Below are 16,652 nucleotides of genomic sequence, written 5' to 3' on the forward strand. Positions count from 1 at the left end.
CTGTCCTTGCAGGGCTTCTGGAGAGAGAAGACATATAAACATGACATGGCCTTATATGTGGAATTTAAGAAACAAAACAGATGAACAAGGGGAAGGGAAGGAAAAATAAAATAAGATAAAAACGGAGAGGGAGGCAAACCATAAGAGGCTCTTAACGACAGGGAGCAAACTGAGGGTTGCTGGAGGGAGGTGGGTGGGGGATGGGCCAAATGGGTGATGGGCTCTAAGGAGGGCACTTGTTGGGATGAGCACTGGGTGTTTTATGTAAGAGATGAACCACTAAATTCTACTCCTGAAACCAATACCACACTACTATACTATATGTTAACTAACTGGAATTTAAGGAAAATCTTGGAAGAAAAAAAATGATGTCGATGATGATAGCAATTATAGCAATACCACCTCAGCCCCATTTACATAGTGTTCACTATGTGCCAGGCACTGCTGTAAGTGGTTTTCATCTAGAAATTCATTTAATCCTCACAAGCACCCTAGGAGATAAGTGCTGTTAATCACTCCCACTTTACGGATAAGGAAACTGACCTACAGGGAGGTTAGTAGCTTGCCCAATGCTGCGGTCAGTCAGTAGAGAACTCAGGCTGGGATTGGCATCTAGGCAGTCAGATTCCACGTGTAAACTTACAACCACTATGCTATCCTGCCTTCAAAGGCAGCACTGGACAGGCATTGAAGTGTTCCCTGTGCTATGAGAGCATCATCCAGGGGACATGGAGGGGGGAGGCTCATACCCTTAACCACAAGGGAGATGGGGTCAGGAGAAGGAGATGTTTGAGTTAAATCTTAGAAGAAAGGATGCCCGAGCAGTTCGATGTTTGTGCCTCATTTAGGAGAACTGCCTTTATTTCAGGGAGCTCTGTGGATCTCTGCACTTCTACTTACTTCCAGGAGGCAGTTGTTTTATCTTATACCCTAAATGACTTGAGCATGCTCTAAACCCAAAGAGCTATAGTGATCAGAGGAGAAGGGAGGAGAAGCCCCACCTCGTAGCCACGTTCCTCCACACATAGCTTGCCCAGAGACATCTGCGTCTTCACGCGGCGCACGGCGCACTCCTTGTCAGAGAGCCCATCTGAATGCGAGGATATCTCAATGGGGATCTCTGGCGTCTGGGACAGCAGGTCATCTAGCTTCTCAGCCAGGCGGTCTTCCAGTTTATCCGCTAACTCATCAGGACTGTTGGAGTGGTCGCTGGTATTTCCCTCCTCTCCATCAGACACAGAGAAATTCTCAGAGCTAAAGGTTGAATACGACTGGCAGCTGCTGATACAGCGATGGGGCCTAGAACCACAAAAAACCAGAGGAACTTAATCACGGGAACAACTACTGTTCTTAGACCATAGCCTTGGTGAGAGGTTTTCTAGGTTTCTCCCTGCCCCCGAGGGAGACTCGAAACTCCAGGTGGATAGACACTATTAAATTTTATAAGACCAGTGCTCTAACCCCTGAGCTATGGAGCCGACACTATTAAATTTCAAAGCAAACGAGAAGGAAATTTGCATTTCCTGTTCATTTGGTTTGTATGTTTATGTGGCTAAACAGTACACTCCACTGTTGATGGCTACTACTGGTCTTGGAGAAACTCAGCAGCTCTGATCACAGTTGTGTACACGCATGCATGGTATGGAAAAGTTCAAACTGAAATTCAGCTGCTTATACACAGACCTCCCAGATTCTTACAGGTAAACGAGTCTTGAGAGATTCTTCGGTCTAACTCATTTCTCAGGCCATAACACTGGAGCCAGACAAGGAAAGTGACTTGCTCCAGGCCACACCATCAGAGAAGGCAGAGCTGCAGCTTGGGCCGGGTCTACGCATACCCTGCTCAGTGTCATTCTCTACCAGCTGCATTTCCCACTGGGCATGGCGGCTGTGGAAGGCCACGTGTGTCCGCCCTGTCAGCCAACCCCCAGTGCAGATGAGCTTGGAAGGAACGTTCCCTCTGCAGCTATGGCCACTGCCTAGTCAGCTAATGACTGAGTCCTGTTAACATGTGGGTTTAGCTCAGATGAGGCAAAATCTGCAGGGGGTGGGGAGCAGAGGGAGAATTTGCAAAAGTTCTTCAGTTTTTCCCCATTGTTTATAAGTAGCCTAGCAAATAAGAATGCTGTTAGTTCACTTTGGTTTCAAAAGAAAACAAATAATAAAAAGAAGACTGACTTTTTCCTCTGTCATTGTCAGATCTTTCTGTATCTCTTAGTACAAAGTGATTTTGATGGCATACGATCTGAGCCTCGCCAATTACAAGGTCAGGTGATAGGCTGCATGGCTGGGGGGATCAAGGACACCTGAAAAGAGCCTGGGGGAGAAGGAAATTAAAGTAGGACTTACACAACATCTCAAGGCTAGGAATCCAGAAAAGAGATAGGGAGCAAAATGTTATAAAAAGGAAAACCATGCAGTAAAAACATACATATAATTTGCATCATGGCCAACAAGAAAGGCGGGAAGCCATTAGGTGGGCTGAGTGTATGGTGTGTCATGGGAACAAAGCTGGGAGTCACGTAATTGTGATGTCGGTAGAGTGAGTTTAGAGAACAAAAAGACATTTTTACTCAGATTCAATCTCACTGCATAGGAGAAACCAAGGAGGCAATAAGGCAGCAATAGCAATGTGGCAGGAATAGCTCAGGGGATGAGAACAGATTTCAATTCTTTGTACAGCGTTGGGACCCAGAATACAATTTACCAAAGGAATCCCTTGGTTTGCAGAGAATTCCTGTTTCTGGGCAGGTACACAAACCTTTCTGGCAGATTCTTAGAGCCATATTCTTCAAGAACAGAATACCTAATTGCAGAAAAGGCTTTCTTGGAGGAAAACTACCTTCCCCACTCCTACATAAGGGCAGCTCTTTTCTAGAAGTAGGGGGATGTAGTACTTCTTTAATTTACAATGACTATTTCTGGCTAAGCACGAAGCTATTTTTAAGGCTGGGTTGAAGGAGGACTCAACCTAATTAATTATACTTAACTTGAGGCATAAAATCCAAGGCATGGAGAGTGCTATGGACTGAACTGTGTTCCCTCCTACCTCCACCCCAATTCGTATATTGAAGCCCTACCCCAGTGTGACTGAATCTGGAGATAGGCTCCTAGGAGATAATTAAGGTTAAATGAGATCATAAGCGCAGGTCCAAAATCCCATGGGACTGTGATCTTATAAGAGGAAGATATTTTCCCTTTCCTTCATTCCCTTCTCCACCTTCTCTGTCCCATACTCCCCCACCTCAACCCTGTAAGGACAGAGCAAGAAGGCTGCTGTCTGCAAGCTAGGAAGAGAGTCCTCACCAGGAACCTTGATCCCAGCCTCCAGAACCGCGAAAGATAAATTCCCATTGTTTAAGCCACCCAGCCTGTGGTATTTTGTTATAGTAGCCCAAGAGACTAATAAAAGGAGGTACACCAGAAACCAATGATATTATCCACAAAACAGCATGGCCATCTCTCATAAAATTCCCACTACATTCTCAAATGCACATTGAATCCATATTTATACTCCTCATCTTGAAGCTCCTAAGAAATGAATTCTGATGAACTAGAATCTGCTGTGCATAGCCAGCCGCCAAAATGTGGCAATGGGAAAGGAAGAATTGTGAATTCAAATCTCCCTACAAGGTGGTTGTTCGAAGGTGATCTGTGACTGAACAGGAGGTATGGCAAACTCAGGATTTTCCCCATTACAATGAAAGCAGTCACAGGTGTTTATTGGTTTTACCTCTGTCTTCGTGGAAATTCAACTTCACTATCTACTTCCCCTTCTTCTTCTTCTGAGGAGTCATCTCCACTCTGAGGAGAACAAGGGGAGAGTTTTACCTCAATCTGTCTCTGTCTCTCTCTCTCTCTCTCATACACACATACACACACACACTCCATATAAAAGATTTAATTATAATAAAAAGGCATTGAATAGTAGTTTGCTGAATGTCATCTTTAAACATATATGTTTTCCTTTATTCATTCAGCAACTTTTCCTCAGTGTCCATGATGACTGGGTCTGTGCTCTTTGCTGGAAGACACACAGACCTGAGTAAATGTGAGCCTTGCCCTCAGGTAGGTGAGGACTCCATGAGACTGTCCAAGGTGAGCGATGAGGAGGGGAAACTAGAGACAAGGTCTGGATTTGGGGGCAGCCTTGTAATTATTGTTATTCATGGTCCCAGGCCCTGACACAGGGACTCCACCAAGAAGTGATCTTTCAATTCTTCAAAACCTAACAACTACTTTCCCCCTTTTATGTCACCAGTCACCTTTTCACTAATATTATAGTTACTATGCTTATATCATTTGCACTGCTAAGGCATACATTATTTGAGGGTCAGGCCATAGCTTGTATTGTATTTCTCATTCCACCATGAATACAACACTGCATACACTGCACTAAACAGGTGCTCAGTGCGTTAGTGAGCCCGCGTGTTGGCCAGGATAAGGGAACTCTGCTTGGGACATCTGAGGCCTCGTGATTGCTAGGGCTCTGTGGTTCATCTGGAAGTCTGGGTAAGTGTCCTGAGAAGATGATCTTCCTTCACAGGAAGAGTCCATTTCTCTTTGAGGACATACGAACAGTCACACTTAAAATCAGCCGTCCTTACCCACAGAATCATGATGCACTGGATTACTATCACCCCTTGCAAGGTGGGTAACTGGGCCCAAGTAATCGTACCAAAGTTTGAGGATAATTTACTTTTAAAGTCAGGTTTTTTTTTTAATTTTTTAAAAAATGTTTTTATTTATTTTGGAGACAGAGAGTGATAGAGCATAAGCGGGGAAGGGGCAGAGAGAGAGGGAGACACAGAATCTGAAGCAGGCTCCAGGCTCTGAGCTGTCAGCACAGAGCCTGATGTGAGGCTCGAACTCACAGACTGTGAGATCATGACCTGAGCTGAAGTCGGACGCTTAACCAACGGAGCCACCCAGGTGCCCCTTAAAGTCAGTTTTAATATACCATCACTCTTACCAATTTGTATTCTGATATGCCTTTTTGAGTAGTAAAGACAGGCATGGGGTTATACTGACTGCCGAGATGAGCATTTACCCTAGGCATACCTCGGAAGTGTATCCCGGTCGAGAGAAGTTGAACTGTCCTGTGGGAGTGCTGTTCCAGGGAGGCCAAATGTATGGGGTGTGTGTTTCCTGGCCCGTGGGCCCAAAGAATGCATCAAAATGGCATCAGAATGGCTCAAAGGTACATGTTACTTGGGAGGGGACTGGGGTGACTGCTAAAGGGTGCTGGGTTTGTTTGTGGGATGATGAAAATATTCTAAAATTGGTTGTGGTGGTGACTGCATAGCTATGAATAAAAGCACTGAGTTGTACACTTAATAGGAGAGCTTTATGGTATGTAAATTATATCTCAATAAAGTTGTTACTGAAAAAAATACATGTTACTGGCCATATTTATAGGGAGTAAGAGCACCCAAAACACAACTTAATCTCTGGGAATGCTTAGTCACTCGGGAGAAGCACTCGGGAGAAGAAATACAGTTCTGAGATAGTAGCCCTCAGCTTCAACTTCTTTTTTTTTAATTGAAGTGTAATTAATTTTTATATAAGTTCCAGGTGTGTAACATAGTGATTCAACAAGTGCATATATTATGCTATGCTTGCCAAAACAAGTATAGTTAGCATAGGTCACCTTACAAAGTTATTACAGTATTATTGACTATTTTTCCTATGCTTTCCTCTTCATCCCTTGTGACCTATTTATTTTATAACTGGAAGTCCGAACCTCTTAACCCCCTTTACCTATTTCACCCATTCCCCCACCCCCACCCCTTTGGCAACCACTAGTTTGTTCTCCACATTTATGAATCTATTTCTTCTTTGCTCATTTGTTTTGTTTTTTAGATTCCACACATAAGTGAATGATATGGTATCTGTCTCTTTATGTCTGACTTATTTCACTTAGCATAATACCCTTTAGGTCCATCCATGTTGTCACAAATGGCAAGATTTCATTCTTTTTTTATGTCTGAGTATATCCCATTGTATGTATGTATGAATATATGTATGTATGTAAGTGTGTATGTGTGTGTGTGTATAAGTGCACACACACACACACACACACACACACACACCATATCTTCTTCATCCATTCATCCATTGATGGACACTCAGGTTATTTCCATATCTTGGCCATTGTAAACAATACTGCAATAAACACAAGGGTGCACATATTTTTTCTAATTAGTGCTTTCGTTTTCTTTGGGTAAACATCCAGAAGTGAAGTTACTAGGTCATAGGGTGGTTCTATTTTTAATATTTTGAGGAACCTCCATACTGTTTATCATAGTGGCTGCACGAGTTGACATTCCCACCAACACTGCACATGAGTTCCCTTTTTTCCACATCCTCTCCAACTTGTTATTTCTTATCTTCTTGATGCTAGTCATTCTTTTTTTATTTAATGTTTACTTATTTTTGAGAGAGAGACACACACACACAGAGTGGGCGTGGGGGAGGGGCAGAAAAAAAGGGGATGACAGAATCTGAAGCAGTCTCCAGGCTTCATGTTGTCAGCATAGAGCCTGACATGGGGCTCGAACCCACAAACTGTGAGATCATGACCTGAGCTGAAGTCAGATGCTTAACCAACTGAGCCACCCAGGCATCCCTGATTCTAGTCATTTTGAATTATATGTCAACTTCTTTTAAATGTCTAGTTGACCAAAACAAGCTCATTTACATTTTAGACCCTTCCATTCCTTCACCTGAGCTCCTGCTGAGTGTTGCTGAAGTGAAGCATTACTGAAGGACTGAGTGGGTATCTGCCCTGTGCTAAATACTTTTCATACATAATCTTATTTTTAACTCATTAGCAAAATGAGCTAACATTTTTGGAAGATTGTTATGTTCCAGGCCCTGTTCAAAATGCTTTATATGTATTAACCCATTTAATCCACATCAGCCAGTGAGGCAGGGGCCATTTATAGACAAGGGCAGCATAGAGGTTCTAAATTTAAGAGCCTTGCTTTGAACTCCTATCTGTCTGGCTCCCAGGCTCATGCTGTTAACCACTATGGTAGACTGCCTCCAAGCTAATGAACCCTAGGCATCTAGTGGGTGAGGAGGAGAAGAATAGGTTTGAATGACAAAGAACTCGCTGGGTCATGATGGTTATTAATAAAGGCAGGGCTTTCCAAAATATACTGTTTTTCTTAATATTTTATTTTTTCTTAAGTAGGCTCCACAACTAACGTGGGACTTGAACTCATGACCCTAAGTTCAAGAGTCACATACATGCTCTACCAACTGAGCCAGGCAAACACTCCTCCAAAATATATTATGAAGAAGGCTAGTTCCATGGGATATTAATAGATGTTATTTTTAAAGCCATTATGGCCAACTAGGTGAGGAAAATGCCGGATTAAACAAGGTACAGTATGATTTTTTTTTTCCAGAGAGAGGGTACAAGTGAATGAGGGGCAGAGAGAGAGGGAGAGAGAGAGAATTCCATAAGGGGCAGAGAGGGAGGAAGAAGAGGGTGAGAGAGAGAAGCAGGGTTCAGCTGATGCAGGGTTCCAGCTCACTCGAAGTGGGACACATGCTCACCCAAAGCGGGGCTGGAGCTCACCGGATGTGGTGTTCAAACAGCTGAACTGTGAGATCATGACCTGAGCTGAAGCCCAATGCTTAACCGACTGAGCCACCCAGACGCCCCTGTATGATTTTCTTAAAGCCTAGGATTTGTTGATGTGCACAAGGAATCTCCAAGAGAGGACAGAGAATACTGTTTTTCAAACTTGTTTTATAATGGGACCCTTCCTTCTTGCAACATCCATCATGACTAGGCTTGGGTAGTTCTAGTTTTGATTACAGATCCCTGGTTATCTATTTATAACTTATATATATTTGAACCAGTCCTCTGGGGTCAGTAGTTCCCAAAGTGTATTCTCTCTATCACTTAAGCAGTGTGGCAAGAGAGCATCTAAGCTAAAAAAACCCTTCTGTTTATGCTTCTGCCATCACATCCTTTTACAAAACGGACACGTGTTACACATGTTTTCCAATATGCACCACACGACAGGCTCTAACATTCCATGAAGGCAGTGGCACATACTGCTGTTGTCATTACGGCTTACCTTTTGCAGGGGCCTTGTGTTTCGAGGTAGCACTGGGGGGGTGACGTGATGAGGGATGCCAAGGGATGATGCAGACCTACAGCCTTTGAATTCATTTTCTTCCATTTTCTCAGAACCCTGGGCATTTTCCGAGAGGGGATTGTGTGCTGGTGACTTGAAAAGGTCGGGTCTCCTCCCCACTGGCTCAGCAGAGGGTATGTCTAAGGAACCACACCGTTCTGGTCTGCACTGGAGGCAGGGGTCATAAGGGTCAGCCTGACAACAGCCCCAGGGGCCAGCTGGGCCCTCGTCAGGCTCAGAACTTCTCCAGCAATCTGCCGCCATGGCTGTGGAGATGAGGTCAGGGCTGGAGCCAGGCATCTGTCTTTGAGCATGGTTGCTGAGTGGGCTCCGCAGGGCTGCTGCTGGGCCAAAATACCTCAGGTTGTTGGCGCAGGTTGCAATGTCCTGTCCGTGCATGTTGAGTCTGGGATGGTGACTCTGAGGCACGGCAGGAGGGCATTGCTGGTATTGCTGCTGCAGAGGGTTATGGTGATGGGAAGAAGGGTGCTGGGATTGAGCTTGGTGTACATAAGAGGGATGGGGTGAATTTTCTTGCACTGGCTGGTTTTTCAAGATCGCTGCAAAGTCACTATGGCTGCCTCTGCTATTCCCTCGGCGGTGGCGGGGTTTGCTCCGATATCGGCTCTTGCTGCTTGAGGTGGACATTTTGGGACTTCCAGACAAAGGGGATGCAGCGGGAGCCACCTCCATACTGGGGATACCTTCAGATCTCAACAGATCTGGCCTGGGAGAAAACAAAAGGTTGAGTTTTAAACGTATGAAAATACACATTCAAGTTAGGGGAAATGTAACCCAAACCTTAAGATACACACACACATCCTGTGACACAGCAGTCACATAGGCAGGGATTTATCCAGTGGAGACAACAGATGTGCATGAAGATGTGTGTCTAAAGATGTTATGTTATACCATAGTTTAAAACACCAGAAAATTAGAAGCAACTTAGATGTTCACCCATAGAGGATTTCCTTTATTCCTTTTGGATATTATTCTGTGCCTCACTAGCTAAGGTACTCAATCCCTTTAAATTCTAATTCTACCCTATAGGCTTCTTAATCTCTTGCTTATAATCTCATCTATCAGCCTGGTGTCAATATGCCAAAGCACAGGCATGGGTTTGCCCATGATTAGAAATCTGTCTGATTATGGATCTAGATAGATCCCACAAAAGATCACAAATCACAGGGGTCTGATACAAGAGAAGGAAACCTCAGATTAATTAGGCAAGAGGCTAAGTTCAAGGATCTTGGTTTAGACATGGTCTCCTGGGTCTGGGACTATGTCCATCCATCTCTGTATGGGAGGGGCATTAGCAGGGAGCCCTGCTCACACTCAGTACTCAAAAATGTTTAAGGAAGACTGAGAAAGGGGTGGAGCCAGAGGAAGGGGAAACAGTACGGAGCCTAGGAGGTTGAACAGACCCAGCAAGAGAAGGGCCAGTGAGGAGTGACCTGGCATTGTCCTGGCTCCTTACGGGAGGAGGTCCTCTCACAGTCCTGTTTTCAAGTGCTGTCTGGGCTGGTCATATAGGTCATATGCAAGAGGAAGCCAGAGCTTGAAGGTAAACCTCACACACACTGATTCCAGGGTGCACAGGTAAACAATAGCTGGTTTCTGATTGATGAATGGGTATGGGCAGAGACTTGAGGATACCAGGTAGGACCACTACATCCTTCCTTCTTTGGGACCAGATAGACACAAATCAGCAAATTACAGAGCAGGAAGACCCAAACTTTTTTTAAACAACAGAATCTTTTTCTTAAATGAATTATGAGAAATTCAGTATATAAAATAGATATAGTAAGAGAACAGACTGGTGGTTTCCAGATATGGGGAGTAGGAGAAGATGGGTGAAATGGGTGAAGAGCGTCCAAAAGGTACAAACTTCTGGTTATAAAATATATAAGTCCTGTGGATGTAATGTACAGCATGGAGACTATAGTTAATGATACAGTTGATCTTTGAATAACATGCACGGTCAAAAATCCAAGCATAAATTTTGACTCCAGAAAACTTAATAATAGCCTGCTGTTGACCAGATGTCTTACTGATAAGATAAATAGTGGATTCATACATATGTTGTATATTATATGTATTATATACTGTATTTTTAAAGTGAGCTAGGGAAAAGAAAATGTTAAGAAAATCATAAGAGAAAATACATATACTGGACTGTGCTGCAAAACATTCACATATAAGTGCATTTGTTGGAAACCATGTTGTTCAATGGTCAACTGTTTCAAATATTGCATATTTGAAAGTCTCTAAGAGATCTTGAAAGTTATTATCATAAGAAAAAAAGTATTTATTTAAAAAAAATTTTTTTTAATGTTTATTTTTGAGAGAGAGAGACACACACACACAGTGCAAGTGGAGGAGGGGCAGAGAGAGAGGAAGACACAGAATCCGAAGCAGGCTTCAGGCTGTGAGCTGTCAGCACAGAGCCCTACGTGGGACTCGAACCCGCAAACCATGAGATCACGACCCGAGCTGAAGTCAGACACTTAACCGATTGAGCCACCCACATGCCCCCAAAATGTAATTATTTATGCTGAATTATTTATGCAGATGAATGGATCACATAACTAGAGTTCTGTGATAATTATTTCAAAATATATACATGTTTATTGAATTGTTACATTGTACACTTGAAACTAACATGATGTTTTATGTCAAGTATATCTCCCCCCCCCCCCACCGCCGCCCCGCCAGATATAGTGGAACAGTTGAAGAGGGGTGACAGAGCAGAACCCCCTCCCTGCAGGGCTCCCCCTCCTCATCTTCTCTACTTCTGCAGTAATCCCTGACACCTCTATGCGGGCCCAGGGGTGTCCCAGACGTTGCTTGAAAACCACAGACACAGTCCTGTCTTCACCTTATGTGAGGAGGAATCCAAAGCCCAAGTGTCTCATGGTCTCACAGTGCATTACTGGCAAAATCCAGACAAGAAGTTTCTCCTAATTTCCAGTCTGGCTTATCAGAGATTCAGAGGACAAGCTTAAAGGTACCTACAAATCACTTGGGGCTTATTAAAATGGTTGAATAGGTCAGGTCTGGGGCCTAAGAGTCTGCATTTCTAATAATGTGAGCACACGAGCAGGGGAGGGCTGAAAGAGAGAGGCAAAGAGCGAATCCCAAGTAGGCTATGTGCTGACAGTGTAGAGCATGACACAGGGCTCGATCCATGAACTGTGAGATCATGACCTGAGCTGAGAAATCAGGAGTTGGATGCTCAACCGACTGAGCCACCCAGGCGCCCCAAGAGCTAACACACTCTCAGATGATGCTGAACTGAGGACCACATTTGAATAGCTAGGGCTCACTGGAAATTAGTAGGTATCAGGTTGTAGGAGATGGGTTTTTCTTCTTTCTCAGGAGGACAGTTCAAGGCTCATCTTAGAACAGAAGTTCCAGGTAACACTGGTATATAATAATGTGGGCAGGGTATTGTGCTGCTATAAGCATCTTCCTGCCTCAGATTCGTGGTTCTGTGGTCACCTGGCCAAATTGTGCCAGAGAAAATATGTGAATTGAGGAGGTCCTGGGGCTTTTACTGAGGCAAGAGAGCCATCCAAGGCCCAGTTATGGGTATCTACTTACACAGTGACTGGCCAGGGTGGGACCTAAAAGAGAGCTGAGGTAGAAGTGTCCTGGGGCACTGGGTGGCTCAGTCGGTTAGGCGACCAGCTTCGGCTCAGGTCATGATCTCACAGTTTGTGAGTTTGAGCCCCGTGTCGGGCTCTGTGCTAATAGCTCAGAGCCTGGAGCCTGCTTCAGATTCTGTGTCTCCCTCTCTCTCTACCCCTCCCCCGCTCACGCTGTGTCTCTCTCTGCCTCTCAATAATAAGTAAACATTAAAAAAAATTAATAAGTGTCCTAAGTCAGGGGAAGCCTGCTTTTATTGAACCTAGCAGTACAAACATCACAGAATAACAATGATACAGCACTTCACCATTTACAAAGCACTTTATAATGTATAAAACACTTGTTTCCTATGATTCATTTTCCAAAATTCATTTTATAGATAATGGCACTGAGGGATCCTAGAGGTTAATTGACTTGTATCCATCACAAAATAAGTTAAATGCCAGGACTCATAACTCAAACCCCAGTCTTTTGACACTAAGGAATAGCTCTTCCCCATTCCAAGCTTCTCTTTATTATGAGGTGTTTAGACTATTGTACTGGATTATACTTACTTGTGATAGGCTTAGTGGATCCATACTTGAACTCCGATTCTCTTCTTTTTAGAACCCAACTGAACCCACACTGACACACCATAGATGGTGGATGGTTTTTCCTCTCTGATCTCCTCAGAGGTCACTGGGCTTCTAACTTAATCACTGGACTGTCCAAATAATCTGAAAGTGAAATCCTCCAGAGGCAAGTAGAACTCTTTGCAGCTCAAAGACCTGTTCCAGGTTGCCTTCCTGGATGAGTTCAGTTAGCTTGGAGACTAAGCATCTGCTGATGATGGCAAACTCTTCCAAACATATTCCTCATAGCCAAAATTAAAAGTAAACGTGAGCTCATACTATTTTCTCCTCCAAAGCTCTTAGTTTTATCTGTAGCAGAATGGAGGGAGGAGCCAGAAGGTGAACTCTGTCCCTGATTAATACAGCAAAACAAAGAGGTGTTGGGATCTTCAGAGGTTTTGCCAGGTGCCATCTGCAAACAGCTTCTCAGAACTGACTAGAAGGTGGTCAGGGGTGGTAAGTAAAAGCAAAATTGGAATTAATCCATGTAGTTACTCCTTAGTAGTTTAGATTTCTATTTGTCATGCTATGGTAGAATGGCCACCATTCTCAAAGCCTTAAAATACATTTTTGGTTTTAATTTTGTCCTTACTTTGATCCTTACTGCATTGTTCTCAAGTCTCACCATTGGGTCTATACCCCAGGTTTAGGGACATTTCTCTCCTCTACATTACTTGGCTGGAACAGAGTCCACTCTCCATTATTTGGGAGGAATGGGGATCTAGCAGAGCCTGATAATAAAACAACTGACTAGAAGAGCATTCTAAGATTAAACTAATACAAGGAAAATGTGCTGTAATTAGTGGAAAGGGCAACCTTTTAAAAAATTATTCAAAAACTAATTTTTAGCACCTATGGTTTATAATTTTATCTTAAAAAATTTTTTTAAACATTTATTCATTTTTGAGAAACAGAGTGTGAGTGGGGAGGGGCAGAGAGCAAAGGAGACACAGAATCCAAAGCAAGCTCCAGGCTCTGAGCCGTCAGCACAGAGCCTGACGTGGGGCTCAAACTCACAGACCATGAGATCATGGCCTGAGCCGAAGTCAGACGCTTATCTGACTGAGGTACCCAGGCACTCTTCACATTTATCTTTTTAAACTTCACAGAAGTCCCATGCAGGAGTAGAAATGATGGGACCCACATGGTTGGGTATAGGTAATTATCAAAGCCCCTCCTTTTGTTTTTGGTGGTAGATTTATAGACACTTACTACATTATTAAAAAGAACTCAATGAATAAATAAAAGTGGGACATACATGGACCAATGTTGCATAAAACAAGAATTATGATGAACCCAATTCTGTGTGCTACAGGTCAAAAAAAGAAAAAGAAATCTCATGTGTGGTCGTTATACCATTTTACCTATGGGGTTGACAGAGGTCAAGTGACGTGACCCACATCATGCAGTTTATCAGAAGCAGAGCTGGGATTTGAATCTAGGTCTGTCTGGCCCCCAGTGCTTTTTCTTTTCACTATTCCATGCTAAGTCAATAAATATCTCTGTCCTCAGGCAGTAAAAACTAGACTCCTAGAGTTTGTGACACATTCTCTCACTTTCCCATCCTGTTTTATCTAGAGGCAAGTGTGCCAATGATGAGCTATGGAGTGGACACACCAACCATGATGTGATAATGTATTTTTAGGGAGATATTTTCCCATTTCTCTGAATACCAGGTTGGGACAGTGTCTCACCGTTTGGTCTGCATCCCTGATTTATGAGGCGCACCTTTCCTCTTCATGAGTTTCTCCATGGCGTTGGGGTGGATTATTGGACGGACGGGGTGTCGTTTGTAAGTTCCAGGGTACTTCTTTTCTACTGCTTGCTCACGCCTGCAGAATGAAAGGAAAAGCCACATCTCAGTCACTGCAGACAGATGGGCAGAATGTTTTCACAGGCTAATTCCACTCACAGATGCCGGGCACACTTAACAGATACATGCTCTTTGAATTACAAGGTTACTATTCAGGTTAAAAAGGGGAGAAAAGATATGAAATTCAACTAATGTGACTTAACTGTGCTCTTCTACTCTCAGGTGGACTCAGGGGCTGACCTTCCTTCCCTCAACACACCTCATGGGAGACACAATATGACGGTAGATGACCTACTTATTTTCGGTTGCTGTTTTGGTCAGGACCAGCGGGTTTTCTTGTCTTTGTCAAGAGTACCTTAAACCACTTTCATTAGCCACCTTACTTCCCTGGGGGGGGGGGGGCAAAAAGCTCCCACTCATCCACACCAAGCTTTTCTAGAAATGAGGACTCTTTCTTGGGGTCATTCAATAGGGTGAAGTTGCAAATGGCTATCAAGTGCACATTTCTCTACGACCAGCTCCACCCAACTGAAACTTCTTCAGGGGAAGAGACCTGCGCACAGCACATCCCTTAGGGAATGTTGGGTAATTGAATAAAGTATTTGCTATTTTTAGTTTTGAGTAGTAGCAGTGTGGAGGAGCAGTACATTTCTGCTGATTGGTAGACCCAACTCAGTAAGGACAGACAGAAGTCTGGATACATACTTAATGAGCTCCTTCTCCCGCATTTCCAGCTGCAGCATGATGGCACTCAGTTCCATGTATAAATTATTAGCCCGCTCAAGTTTTCTCTCATAGTGTTCACGAATATCCAAAGCATGCCTATCAAAGAAAATACAGCATCAGCAAAGCTGGCTACCTTGGGGGAGAACAAAGAATCGCACTAAAGAAATAAGAACCAGGATGGTTTATCTCAAAAACATTGGTGTGGGGCGTCTGAGTGGCTCAGTTGGTTAGGCGTCTGACTTCGGCTCAGGTCATGATCTTGCAGTTCACAGGTTCGAGCCCTGTGTTGGGCTCTGTGCTGACAGCTCGGAGCCTGGAGCCTGCTTCAGATTCTGTGTCTCCCTCTCTCTCTGCCCTTTCCTGGTTCGCACTCTGTCTCTCTCTCTCAAAAATAAACATTAAAAAAAAAAAAGCATTGGTTTGAGTGTCATCTAAATTTAAGGATGCCCTTTTTGATGTAATGACTCTGACAAGTTGGAATGGGGGATGGGAAATCCAAGCTTTCACTTGGTTTATCCCTAGGGGTCACATCCAGCTATACAGAATAGCCAGGAGGGCCACAGATAAAATCTGAATGTGATTTGTGTAGAATTTGTAGCCTTTGTGCAGTGCTGACAGTATCTTAATAAGAATACTATATGTTAATGGGAATATGCAATCAAGGCTGACCCCATGACCTTGTACTTATCTGTGGTACAGATCTTGCCTAATACAGTGGTTATCTATGATTGTGTCTTGTACCTCTTCATTGATCATAAGCACCTTGAGACCAGGCGCTATGTCTTATAAAGTGCTGCCTTCCAGGTCACCTAGGACAGGCACTGAATGAAGAAAGAGCATTGCTCCAAGAGTGTTTGCTGCAGAGATATAATAAAGGAGGATAACAAGATTGCAGGGTGAAGACAGAACAGCAGTACAAAGGACAGCTAACTTTTAAAGAGAATTAACAGTAAGTAGCACAGGTGAGAGGTGTGTACGAGGCGAAATGGTGATTCACAAGGAGAGTTCCTGCCAGTATCTGAAGATCTAGGGACAAGAAGAGATGGGGAAGGACAGAGCAGCAGACCTGAGCTCTTCTCTGCGCCTCCGAATCAGTTCTTCATCTAATCGGTGTATACAGGTTCCCTCACTTTTGATCTTCTCAAAGTGTTTTTTCACCTCTTCTCTCCATTCAGCCTGGGTAGGACAAATTAGACTTTGTTAATAGTCTAGGAGTGTTAATCCCTGATAGAACCATGGGGTCATGTGCAAGATTTTTTTTTCCCTGAATGCTTTTACTGAAGAGACTTAACAAATAAATGTTCAATAACTATTAGTTGATTACAGCAAAATACCTCATGCTCCGCTATCTGTACCCCCCACTCCACACACCATGACCTTATTTTCTGTATTTAGTCCAACATGTGATGCTGTCTCTTTTTCCAGTTTTCTTGTAATACTGGCCACCAGAAATATCACAGCTGGCATACTAGCCATCACCCCTGGAATAAGAGAGCTCAGTTTTAAGTGAAGATGGTGGCTGAGGTGACGTGGTTAGAAAGAAAGGCTCTGATAACCCTCTGTATAAGTATATGCTAGTGAGAATATGATCATGTTTACAATTGGCTCCAGAAGTCCTCTTAGGTTCTGTTTATGAAAATACCTTGAAAAAATATTGGTAGAAGACCCAAGGGGAATGAACAACAGGAGTTGGGAATA

General features: G+C 43.6%; 1 protein-coding gene across 5 annotated transcripts in view; it reads right to left on the reverse strand.

Moving 5' to 3' along the window:
* Positions 1–16,652, reverse strand: part of MAP3K13 (mitogen-activated protein kinase kinase kinase 13) — a 171,803-nt gene that overhangs the window by 3,365 nt on the left and 151,786 nt on the right. For all 5 annotated transcript variants that reach the window (XM_043594685.1, XM_043594683.1, XM_043594682.1 and 2 more), the window contains 6 exons: positions 16,021–16,130; positions 14,934–15,050; positions 14,110–14,247; positions 8,097–8,883; positions 3,734–3,804; positions 1,002–1,299 (listed from right to left, as the gene is read on the reverse strand). In XM_043594685.1, coding sequence (XP_043450620.1) covers positions 1,002–1,299; positions 3,734–3,804; positions 8,097–8,883; positions 14,110–14,247; positions 14,934–15,050; positions 16,021–16,130 — 1,521 coding nt within the window. The remainder of the gene's footprint in view (positions 1–1,001; positions 1,300–3,733; positions 3,805–8,096; positions 8,884–14,109; positions 14,248–14,933; positions 15,051–16,020; positions 16,131–16,652) is intronic.

The sequence above is a fragment of the Prionailurus bengalensis genome, chromosome C2 (genome assembly GCF_016509475.1).
Source record: "Prionailurus bengalensis isolate Pbe53 chromosome C2, Fcat_Pben_1.1_paternal_pri, whole genome shotgun sequence".
Taxonomy (NCBI): Eukaryota; Metazoa; Chordata; class Mammalia; order Carnivora; family Felidae; genus Prionailurus; species Prionailurus bengalensis.